This window comes from Mobula hypostoma, chromosome 7, assembly GCF_963921235.1.
Source record: "Mobula hypostoma chromosome 7, sMobHyp1.1, whole genome shotgun sequence".
NCBI classification, from domain to species: Eukaryota; Metazoa; Chordata; class Chondrichthyes; order Myliobatiformes; family Myliobatidae; genus Mobula; species Mobula hypostoma.
Window position 1 is genome coordinate 36,826,942 of NC_086103.1, and position 12,285 is coordinate 36,839,226.

Genomic DNA, 12,285 nt, shown 5'->3' on the forward strand with positions numbered 1-12,285 from the left:
TTGTAATGGTTCAGGCTAGCAGAAGGCATGTTGAATTAAATATGTATAAGCTAATATGGGGAACTGTGAGTGCAGATAGAGTCTGGGGAGAAGGGACAATATTACTCAGGTTGGATATATTATAAGATTAGTTACATATAACAAAGATTGAGAGACATTTAGAATATATTTGCATTTTCTCCAATAGTAATAATGTTTTATCTATACTTGAACAATCTAAAGCCACATGATCAGGAATTATTTTAGTGGAAATAAGATTGGATAGTTTATTAGGGTCCTCCAGGTCAATTGATAATATTTCAATGAGGTTACCAAAATATCAGCCAGCCACTATAACCAAGCAACCAGGGAAAGTTATGAAAGCTATAAACTCAGTATCCAGTCAAAGACTACTGAAATATCCATGAGTTATTTCACTGTGTTGGCTGTAAATTTTGAAATGTTCCTAGAATTGGCATTGAGGGATCAGTTTCTATGTGGGTTACAAATGCATTCATTTGTCAAAGTTCAAAGTAAATTTATTATCACATTAAATATATGTCGCCATATACCATCCTGACATTTGTTTTCTTGTGGGCATACACAGTGAATCCAAGAAACATAAAAGAATCAATGAAAGACATCACTCAATAGGATGGTAAAAACAACCAACGTGCAAGAGACAACAAACTATGCAAATACAAAAGACAAAGAGTGAAAAAAATAAGTAAGCAATAAATATTGAGAACATGAGACGAAGAGTCCTTGAAAATGAGTCCATAGGTTGTGGGAACAGTTCAGTGATGGGGCAAGTGAAGTTATCCCCTCTGGTTCGAGAGCCTGAAGGTTGAGAGATCATAACTGTTCCTGAACCTGGTGGTGCGGGTCCTGAGGCTCCTGTACCTTATTCTAGATGGCAGCAGTGAAAAGAGAGCATGGCCTTGTCTTATATTACAGTGATTCTTTTAATAAAAAGGAACATGCAATTGCTAGGGTATATACGAATGCTCATCCTATGGAAACAGTGCTGAAGAAAGCATGGGAGTTGCATTCAGTGAGGGGCATAAGAGCAAACTTGCATGCTGAGCATAAGCTGACAGTTGCAGCAATGATGGTATCTTCTTTAGGCATCATTTGCATTAATGTAAATGGTGGGAGACTATCTTTATCCTTTGTCATAGACTAGCAGGTGGAGAGGGGATATACCTGTGCAAAACTCTAGGCTATCCCATGATACAAGGGAATAACCACAACAAAACATGCCTGGCAGTTTATGTACAAGCCTGAAGTCTGTAAAACCCTTTCAACATTTGTGACAGTAATCCCTGTAGACTTCTACAACTCAAATCAGCTGTAGAATCACCAAACACTTGCACTGTCAGAACAGCAGGCAGAAGACATTTGCATTCAACTTTAAAGTAAACCATGGTCCCTTTTAAGTAGCACTGATGGTGGGTGGATACAGACATGCAGATGTTAAAGATGTGTTCTGCCATGTTAACCAACGGTAGTGTGTTTCAAAACGTTAGCGAAGGGATCAGATCATCTGTTGCCCTGCCAACTTCCAACTGGCATATTTGAAAGACTTAATTCAACTTGTATTACAACTTCCTTGCAGGATGCAAAATAATTGTGGGTTCTGAGACCCCTGTGAGTCTCCAAAATACGTGCAATGTCACAATAAAATTTCATCTCTTTTTTTCTCCCAGACAAATGTGATGTTTCAATTTCTTGCTGCATTCTTTCTTGTGGCTTGCAAATGTCAGATTGTGATATATATTTCAAATGGTATCTACTAGAAAGATTGGATCTAAAGGGAACAAAATCACACGCACAGATTTAGTTGACAATGTATGATCAATGGCCATTAGAAATTTTCTTTCTATCAATTTTAGCAAGACATAACACCTATTCCATTTAAGCTAATAAGGAAGATTTAATCCCTTATGAGATGCAATAATTATTTAATATATTAATTAAGGTTACCTGTAAGACTTTCTGAGATGAAATGTCAATGATCAGTATTCGGTTCTGCATGGGTTGGGAAACATAGATGTACTTATCTCTGATATTGACAGCAAAGGCCCAGACACAACGTGAATGGGTTTGCCCTTCTTCAGAGGGACAGATTTCTTCCTGTAAAGGAGGAGAATTTATCATTAAGGACTTTATCTATTAAAAAGTCTGAAGTAAATATTCAAATTGAGCCTGTTGTGTTTAATTTCTGAAGAGATGTACACTTCGTTGTTAGCTTTGCAGATTACTGAAGCAAGTTTCTGAATGAGAATGACATGTTTAATATATTCATTAAGGCATTTTAGGCTGAGCCAGCCTTTGAATGCGGTATGGGGAAGACACCTTTAAATTTGGAATACTTATTGGAACCATAAAGGAAACTTCTAGATTGTTGAAAGCTTCCCCAGCCTGGTTCATTAGATAATTGATTGCCTTTTAGAAACATGAAACTCCAAGTTGGAACAAGGCTTCTGAACATCATTCAGATTAGAATATTTGGAGATGTCAGAGAATAAAAACTTGTATCCCAAGAGATTAGGGACTGTACTTGGCTTCAGCAATTAAGGAATAATATTTTAAATCATTGCACCAAAACCATTGTGTTCTTAACCATTTGCTTCTGACATGTCTGTATATTTTAATACATTCTCAGTTAAGATGTGCAGCAACATAGCAATGTGATTGTTTTATTTAACTTTTGTATTACTGAAATAATTTTATTTGATTATTGAAAGGGTGAGGGAAAGATTTCCATGCATATCCTACCATGCATTATCTGAAGATCTTCGTGGAAATTCATCTTCTAGGGTCACATTTTGTAACATTAACATATCTCAAGCTTCAGAAGGCATTAATTAAATGCTCAAACATTAATTGTTTGTATCCCATACCAACATTTGGTCCTATTAAATGTACCTAACCACCAATACGTGCATAATTAATAGTTACAAAATTTCAGTATGGGAAGGATTTGTGATTGAAATATGGGTACCTTACAACATTTGCCCTAGGAATGTGTATGATTAATTTTCAGATGTTTTGTACAGTAGGAAATGGTTACCAGAAGATTATGGTTCCACCTGCCTTACAATATTGGTTGGAGAATGACTAGGGAGAAGCCCAATCAATATTTGAGATCAAGTATCATTTAAACAGAATGGGCAATGTGCAGTGCTAGGCAGTTTGTTCGGAAGGGCAGGAAATGAAAATGATCATATTGTACTTCACTGGAGCCTGCTACAAAGTTTTCTTTTATAAAAATTGGCCTTCAAAAATAGGTCAAAAGTGAAAATTTAAGCAATGCAAAAATACAAATAAAAGTCCAAAAATCAGGATGTTTAAAAATCTATTGAAATATCTTAAACTTACAAAGCTTACAATGATCTTGTCACTAGCTTTGATCTGTCTTTGAATCTCACATCCTGTAGGCTGAATGACTGTGATTCCATCATCAGAGAAAACATAGAACATGTTTCCAACACTTAGCCCTTGAAGACAAAACAGAAAAATATTTCTTTTGCACACATGCTGAAAAGATATTAAAATATTAAAATTATTTATTTTTAAAGCTCAGAAACAATTTCAAAAATAATACGGGAAATAAAAAGGAAAAGCAATGCTGAAGGCAATGAAAATGCAGCCTTCAAAGAAAAAGGAAATTGCACAGATGTGTTTGTCAGTTTAACAATTTTCTACAGCAACTTTTGGCATCAAGAAAAGCATCAAAACAATAATACATAAATTTGTGAAAAAATGCAATTGGTCATTTTCCATCAGTGCGTTCTCAAAGTAAAACATTAATTTTCTCACAATACCTCAATGACAGGCTTGAGGGATGATTGTTTTGCAATGGAAAGTTAAATCTTATACAGTTTTGACATCTAGAATTTTCAGATCTATGCATGCTTTATATGACATGGTTCCTATATAGTATATATTGATGGATTATTCTTTTAAGTAACATATCTAGGGCCTAGTGTTATAGTTTGGGGCTCTAAACTCGGGCCTCTGTAATGATGGCATGTATTCAAAGTTTGTTATCAAAGTAAATATATGTCACCCATATACAACTTGAAATTCATTTTCCTGCAGGCATTCATAGTAAGTACAAAGAGACAACAAAAGAAAGAATAATAATAAATAGCTAAGTAATAAATATCGAGAACATGAGGTGAAGAGCTCTTGAAAGTGAGTCATAGGTTGTGGGAACAGTTTAGTGTTGGTCGTATTATGCAGAGATCAGTTGTAACTACATGCTTCCATCCTGGTGAGGGATGGAATATCCTCAGCACTGCAAACCCAGGTCTGTTACAATATTTCGGCTCTATCACTGTCACAGGCAGTTTTACATTGGGAATCTTAAACTGTAAAACACAAAATACTCTGCGGATGCTGGGGTCAAAGCAACACTCACAACACGCTGGAGGAACTCAGCAGGTTGGGCAGCATCCGTTGACTGATTGTTTCCACGGATGCTGCCCGATCTGCTGAGTTCCTCCAGCGTGTTGTAAGTGTTGCTTAAAATGTAAAAGGTACTTCTGCATTGACAGATTGTTCATTGCACAAGAAGACTTTCTAATTTACATTTTCCCCTGATATTTCATCAGAATAAAGGTACTAGTTGCAAACAAAAGTCTTTATTCTTGTACCAAAAATATGCTTAAGTTTGTATATAAACCCAAACAGATGTGCAGTTGCAACCTCAGCCCCTCCTCATGTCAGAGTGACATTGTTTGGGTGGATCGATATGTGCCACAAGTAACTAAAATGTCATTTTCCTTGTATCAATTGTGATAAGTGGCTAAATGCCATACTGCATTATTTGAAATTCATTTCTCTGATTATTATTTGGCTTTATAATAGTTTTAGGATTTATAATTTTGCTATGCCAGAAAGAAAAAGATTAATTATTGAGGTTAATCAGTCTCAAAAATAAATGGTCTATACACAAATCATAGTGCTTTATAACAATGGTATAATGTTTTATTTACATAATGTATGGACGTATTATTATGAATAATGACTTCATTAAATATATCATCTATTATATGGAACACTATGTAAACAATAATTTAATTACATATACTATATAAGTCATTGCAATATACAACTTACTGATTTGGGATTTACAAATGCAGAAAGTATTGTTAATGGTTAGTGTTATTTATTAACACATGCAATGATATATACCTTTCAAATTGTATGCATATATGCATTTGCATGTAGATCATTCTGTGATTGGTGAAGGAAAACTCTGATCTCAAACCTCCACTGCTTTGCAGCTATATCCAACATGGGAAAGGCTTCTGGAGTAAACTGCAAGGAAAGACCCTGAGCTGGTGTCTCTAAGGCAGTCTTATGCTGAGTATGACTCCTGCGATGCCACTGATGCCAAAATATATCCTTTGAATTCATCAGCTGTCTGGAGAGGGAGAGACTACTGAATGGGCACCAGCTTGTTCTCCATATTATAATGCCCTGGCTGGTGTACTGGCTTGCAATTACAGGTAGGACGTGACATCCATGGTCAATCATGACCAATGGAAGGCCTCATTCTGTGATGGCAGTTTAACAGCTGCCAATTTTGTAATTACGTAAGTTCAAATAGTTCATTTGTCAGCACTGTTTATTTAACAATTTACCAACATCTACTGAAAATAGATCTGGCAGTTCATCTGTAACATTGTTAAAACAAGAAAATTGCTGTAAATGCTGATTTATGTCAGATGCTAGTTTAAGCAATGATTTGAGAAACATAAATGATTGAAGTATATTTGTAATTTAAGAAGTTTATCTAGAATTAGTTAGCTGATTCTTGAAATGAATCTTTAAGCAGGGTTCAGATACGTAGGGCTTTTGGCCTGGATCTTTGACCCAGTCAATAGAACACATAAAGAAGTCTAATAAAAACAGTTGTTGAAGAGTAGAGAGCAAGTGGTTCCTCTCTGATTTAGTAGGCTAATATCTGATTCATCAGTCCATTATACCAGATAGGGTCTAGCAGTTAACCATCTGATCTCAAGCTTTTAAGGAGAAATGTCTGGATTTTTCTATCCTGTTGGAAACCGCTACGCGTAAACCCGAACAGAAGACATTAAGGTTTTTGCGTAATATCTACTGCGCTAAAATTTTTCAATACCATTGTATCAGCTCAGATTTCTCCTTACAGTATAACTAACATATTCAAAATGCACCTCTGTGAATTAAATAATACCCAGCTTATTTTGTCACTGATAGGAGAAGATAAAGACATTAAGAAATAGATTGTTTCTTCACCAAATAATATCTTACTTGTGAATTGGTATTTATTATATATTTTATAAACAATCCTTTTTATTTTATTGTAAACTAAAACAAAATTTACTTCTTTGCTGAGGTTTGAGCTGCTTTTTTTATTCAGCTGGCTATTGATATTCCCATGTGTATCTGTGGACATTGCCACCGGCAGAGAAAGAAAATTGTAATTCTTTTCTTATGCAAAATAACCATTAAAATCAAGCACTAGGGCTGTAAGGCTGGGCATCTGAGTGACTTGGATTAAAGAGTATTAGCGATAAGGCTGACCAAACTTGGACTGGTTTCCCTGGAGTGTTGGAGGCCGACAGGTGACCTGATGGAGGTATGTAAAATTATGAGAAGTGTGTAGAGTGAAAAAGGGCCTTGTGTAGGGAGGCTTTTTCTCAGAGTGGAAATGTCAAATAACAGAGAGCATTGCTTTAATATGGGGGGGGGGGTGGTGAAGTTTAAAGGACACTTATGTGGCAAGTTTTATTTTACACAGAGACCAGTAGACGTGTGGAATATGCTGCCAGGGATAGTGCTGGAAGCAGATAAGAGAGCAACATCTAAGAAGCAATTAAGCAAGTGAAAATGCTAGAAATTGAAGGATTTAGATAGATGCGGGCAGATGTGAAGTTTAAATTCAGAATCAGGTTTAATATCATCAGTATATATCATGGAAAATGTTGTTTTGTGGGAGCAGTACATTGCAATACATAATAATAGAGGAAAAAACTGTGTTATAGTAAATATATATAGTTAAATTCAATAAGTAGTGCAAAAATAACAATTAAAAGAAGCAGTGAGGTAGTATTCATGGGTTCAAAGTCCATTCAGAAATCGATGGCAGAGGAGAAGAATCTGTTCCTGAATCGTTGAGTGTGGTTGGCACAGGCATCGTGGGCAGAATGGCCTGTTTCTGTGCTATACTGTTTTGCTTCCATCTCCCCTCATACATCCTTGATTGTCTCCTAGAAAGAACATACTTTTTCTGGTGAATAAGATAAATTTCCTTCTATTCTCCTGGTTCCAGATTAAAATAAAATTTGAATTTGAACAAGTAACGAACACTTGTTTCCAAGTTACGGTCATGAGAGATTTGATATCAACACTTCATGCAGATTTAAAACGTGGTAGAGCTCCTGGGGAGTGGACTTTCACCCACAATTTCCTCACTTCACAACTGTCCAAGCTTGTGTTAGGCTGGCAGGGGCTAACAGTGAAATTGATACATTTTCTTCAATGAACAATTAGAAGCAAGACAACAGTGGTTCTGAAGAAGATCTGATTACAAACTGTTATGTTTTGTAACTCCATAATATAAAAACTAATTGCAATAAAAAGGGAGGCCAGAAGATCGTTCATGTATGCTCGTTTTTACTTTAAGTGAGGCATGTGCATATCAAGTGGTAGCATCATGACATATACAATTCATGTATTTTACATGTGACCCCAAATTAATTATTTCAATGAACAAGAATGCTTAATCAAACAACATATTTACAATATTACTCATATTACTGAAATATTAAATACACAACATCCCTCTCTGCTTAGTTATAAACTCCAACTCAATATAGAACGCATTTTAACTATACACAGTAAACTATGTAATACAACTACCATACAGACATACACAGCATAGCAAATTTTAAATTGTGCCATTCAGGCCTAAAGATTTAATCGCTGTGGAGGTTTTCTTACTCTTGTCGGAAAACATCTTTACTGACAAAAGGGATCATGCTGCTCAGCAGGTGAGACTTGTGGCTGTGAAGCAATTTTAGGTTTTAGGGCTTCCTCCATGGTGATCGACACTGGGGCTGCAGGACGTGGTTCTGGCCGTGCCGGACAGCTTTCTTCTGGATGCGTTGGCATCTTGAACAGTGCATGGCAAGCTTCATCGGGTGATATGGATCATAATGTGTGAGGACAGTGCTTGATGTTACCATTTATTTTACCTTTTGGGTGCCACCTCACACTCCTTTGTCCATTGCCATTTCTTCCTAATCTGTAGTAATAAGTTCAAGGGGTCAAGCACAGTAGCCAGGTTTGTAAGGAAGCTGTTACAGTATTTGACAAATCCTTAACTGGACCACAACTGTGACACATCTTTTGGCCTTGGGGAATCCACCACTGCTTGAATTTTCTCGGTACACTTGTGAAATCCTTGATGGTGCTGGTGGTGTGAGCACAGTAAGTGATACTTGATTTTAAAAAATCACATTGTTGTATCATACTCTGAGCCCATAATCTTCTAATTGTTTTTAACAATGTCTTAAGATTTTGGAGATGTTCCATGCAATCCTTTACCAGTCACAATGAGGTCACCCAGGTAACATTGAATGCCTGAGCAGCCTTGCAGTACCTGGTCCCTAGCTTTCTGCCAGAATGCCAGAGTGCAGGTGCAGATGCTCCTCCAAAAATAAGCCTTTTTATAGTGATGAAGCCCTTTGTGAGTGTTTATAGAGAGAAACGCTTTGGACTCTTCTTCCATCTCCATCTGTAGGTAGGCCTCTGCTGAAGTGTTTTCCTCAAGAAAAGTTTGCAAAGATAGCCTCCAGTGACCTACTTTCAGTACTGGGTTGATGATAATCTTAAAATCACCACAGAGCCTGTCTGACCCATTCTTCATGGCTATTAGGACCAGTAGTGGTGCCAATGGGCTCCATTTATCGTTGGAAAGAATTCCTTCAGCCTCCATGCAATCTAGCTCATTGGCTACTTTATCACTGATGGCACGAGGAACCAGCTGGGCTTTGTAAAACGTGGGTGTTGCATTTTCATTTAACAAGATTTTAACCTTGATACGTTTGAGTTTTCTAACACCATCCTTGAACATTGCTTTCAGTACCATCACCCAGTTAACCTTTCTTAATTCACTTTCAGTTGACTCTTTCAGGGGATGTGGCGTGTAAATGGTGGATGGATCTCCAATCAAGCTTTAGTTGTACTTGTCTCAGCCAATCATGCCCCCTCAAGGCTGGCAATTTTGTTTTTACCAATGTGATTTGTTGGTTGCTGTATTTCAATATTAGGAACATCATTTCCACGAGTAATCGTTAAGATGCTGTTAAAACTCCTTTTGTGGAATGACTGAAACAGACGAGTCAGTTCGCAGTTGCATGTTACTTAATTTGCTGTTCACTTCTAGTGTAAACTGTGTTGTTTGTCTCTTATTAGTTTTCACATTGTAAACCTCAAGGCTATCCAGTCCTACATCAAAGGATCAAAGGTCCAATTTAATGTCAGAGAAATGTATACAACATACATTGTGAAATGCTTTTCTTTGCAAACATCCACAAAAAGAGAAGTGTCCCAAAGAATGAACAACAGATAAGAACCCCAAAGTCCCCCCCAGCTCCCCTCCCTCCCACGCGTAAGCGGCAGCAAGCAACAATCCCCCTTCCCCCCACCAGCAAAAAAAGGCAAGCATCAGCACCATCACGAAGCACTCAAGCGTGAGCAAAGCAATAGCAAAGACACAGACTTGCAGCTACCCCAAAGACTTCGCGTTACACCCGGCATTCAATATACCACAGATTCTCTCTCTCCCTAATAAGGGAGAAAAAGGTGTCTCCATTTTCCCAGTGAGCGGGGAGACATAACAAACAACTCGTTCGATTGCGATGTTTTAGGTCCGTTACGTTGCTTTTTTTGAGCTCTGATCATTATCAGATTTTTCATCAACACCATGCAGATTAGTGCTCTTTTTGAAACTGCAATTTAACTTATCTTTTTCTCTTCCCTGTGCAGTCTATTTATTTTCCTTTTTTTGCAAGTTTTTCTTTTAAATCTGCATTGGTCTGGTGTATGTAAATCCTTGCCACAATGGTTCACAATTCATTCAGCCAGGCTGGTTTCTGATTAGATGTTGCGATTTGTTCACACTCACTTTCATTTCTGAGTGCAACTCAGTTGTGTTTCTGTCTGTTGTTTCCACTGATTCAACACTTTCAACTGCTCTTTTAATTTGTGACTTGTGTTTCAGTTGGAAGCTGTTTCTGACTGCTTGTGAGATTCCATAGACTAAGCAATCCCTCAGTACATCATTGTGCCCATTACCGAATTGACAATGCTGAGACAGCTTTGTCTTCAATTCTGCCATGTACGCTGAAATGGACTCCCCTTTCTTTTCATTCCACTTAGGAACCCTAAAGCCTTCTGCAGTCAACACTGGTTTTAGGTCTAAATGTTCCTGCATTACTTTCACGATATCAGCAAAGCACATTTCAGCTGGTGTAGTTGGAGCAGTCAAACTTTGAAGCAAGCTGTATGCCTTTAAATCGAATCCACTCAGCAAAGTAGGCATTTGCTTCCCAATGACTATTCTGTTTGCTTTAAACTATTGATCAATCTGTTCAGGATATAGAATACAGTTATCTGTTGTGGAATTAAATATGTTAATCCTTCCAATGCAGCCAGCCATTTCTCCTCTTTTTTATGATTAATATCACCCAGTACTCAATTTTATGAACCTGTGAATTCTTCTGCCTTTTTAAAATCTCTATCATCTTTCTTTTTGCGAAGAAAACTTGCTGCTCCAAAGAAGAAAATTGTGCTTTTTTTTTTAAAACTTGATGTTTTCCCACTGTGCTTTTTTTCACTTGAACACCTCACTACACTTCAAAAGGTAGGTAGTTGTCTCAGGTTTTTAAAAAAAAAATACCTCACTACCACCTTTGTACTTTGTAACTCCAAAACATAATAACAAAATGCTGTATAAGTGATAACTTGGATATGTTCATTTTAATGAGGCAAGGAGCATGCATACCACGTGGTAACATATGCAATTCGCATACATTTGCATATGACCTTTAATGAATTATCTAAATAAACATGAATGCTTAATCAAACAATATATTTACAATAGTACTCTAACATTACTGAAATATTAAACATATAACACAAACTGTTGTTGAATTTTTGATGATTGCCTGTCATTCCCAATGATTATATGCACAGACTTTAAACTTTATTACGACAAATTAATACCTATTAAGATAGCTGATTAATGGTTATTTAAGTTATTGTTTTGGATCTTTTGAATTTATTATATAATTTTAATAATATTTCAGAGTGCAGATTCATACTAGTTATAATAGTAAAATGATTGTAACCAGTTTGTGCTATACTGATTTGATCTTAATTTCACCTCCTTCCTTTCTCTCCTTTCATTGAAAAGGTGATTCCTTCACGTTGGCATCAAGGACATAGGTAGAAAGGAGGAAGAGGTCCTGCACAATGAATATAGGAAGTTAGGCAAGAGGCTGAACAACAGGACTTCCAGGGCAGTAAATTCTGGGTTACTCCCAAGTACCATATGCTAGTCAGGACTGGTATAGGATGATGGTACAGATGAATGAGTGGCTGAGGAAGTGGTGCAGGGGGCAGGCTTTCAGATTTCTGGATCATTGGGATTTCTTTTGGGCAAGATACAAAAGGACGGTTTACACCTGAATCTGAGGGGGACCAATATCATAAGACCATAGGAGCAGCGTTAGGCCATTTGGCCCATCAAGTCTGCTCCGTCATTCAATCACGGCTGATCCTCTTCTCCCCTCCTCAGCCCCACTTCCCGGCCTTCTCCCTGTAACTGTTGATGCCACGTCCAATCAAGAATCTTTGCCTTAAGTACACCCAATGACCTGGCTTCCTCAGCTGCCTGTGGTAACAAATTGCACAAATTTAACACCCTCTGGCTAAAGAAATTTCTCTGCATCTCTGTCTAAATGGACACCGCTCTTTCCTGAGGCTCTTGTCTAGACTCCCCCACCATGGGAAACAGCCTTTCCACATCTACTCTGTCTAGGTCTTTCAACATTCCAAAAGTTTCAGTGAGATCACCCTCATGCTTCTAAATTCCAGTAAGTACAGGCTCAGAGCCATCATGTGTTCTTCATGTGATAATCCTTTCATTCCCGGAACCTCCTCCGTACCTTCTCAAATACTAGCACATCTTTTCTTAGATAAGGAGCCCAAAATTGTTCACAATACTCAAGGTGAGGCCTCACC

At 37.3% G+C, this 12,285-nt stretch overlaps 1 protein-coding gene across 4 annotated transcripts in view; it reads right to left on the reverse strand.

Annotated features, from left to right (window-relative positions):
* Positions 1 to 12,285, reverse strand: part of LOC134348885 (follistatin-related protein 5-like) — a 688,665-nt gene that overhangs the window by 13,516 nt on the left and 662,864 nt on the right. For 3 of the 4 annotated variants that reach the window (XM_063052680.1, XM_063052679.1, XM_063052677.1), the window contains 2 exons: positions 3,364 to 3,482; positions 1,966 to 2,115 (listed from right to left, as the gene is read on the reverse strand). In XM_063052680.1, coding sequence (XP_062908750.1) covers positions 1,966 to 2,115; positions 3,364 to 3,482 — 269 coding nt within the window. The remainder of the gene's footprint in view (positions 1 to 1,965; positions 2,116 to 3,363; positions 3,483 to 12,285) is intronic. The other variant, XM_063052678.1, reaches the window with a different exon arrangement.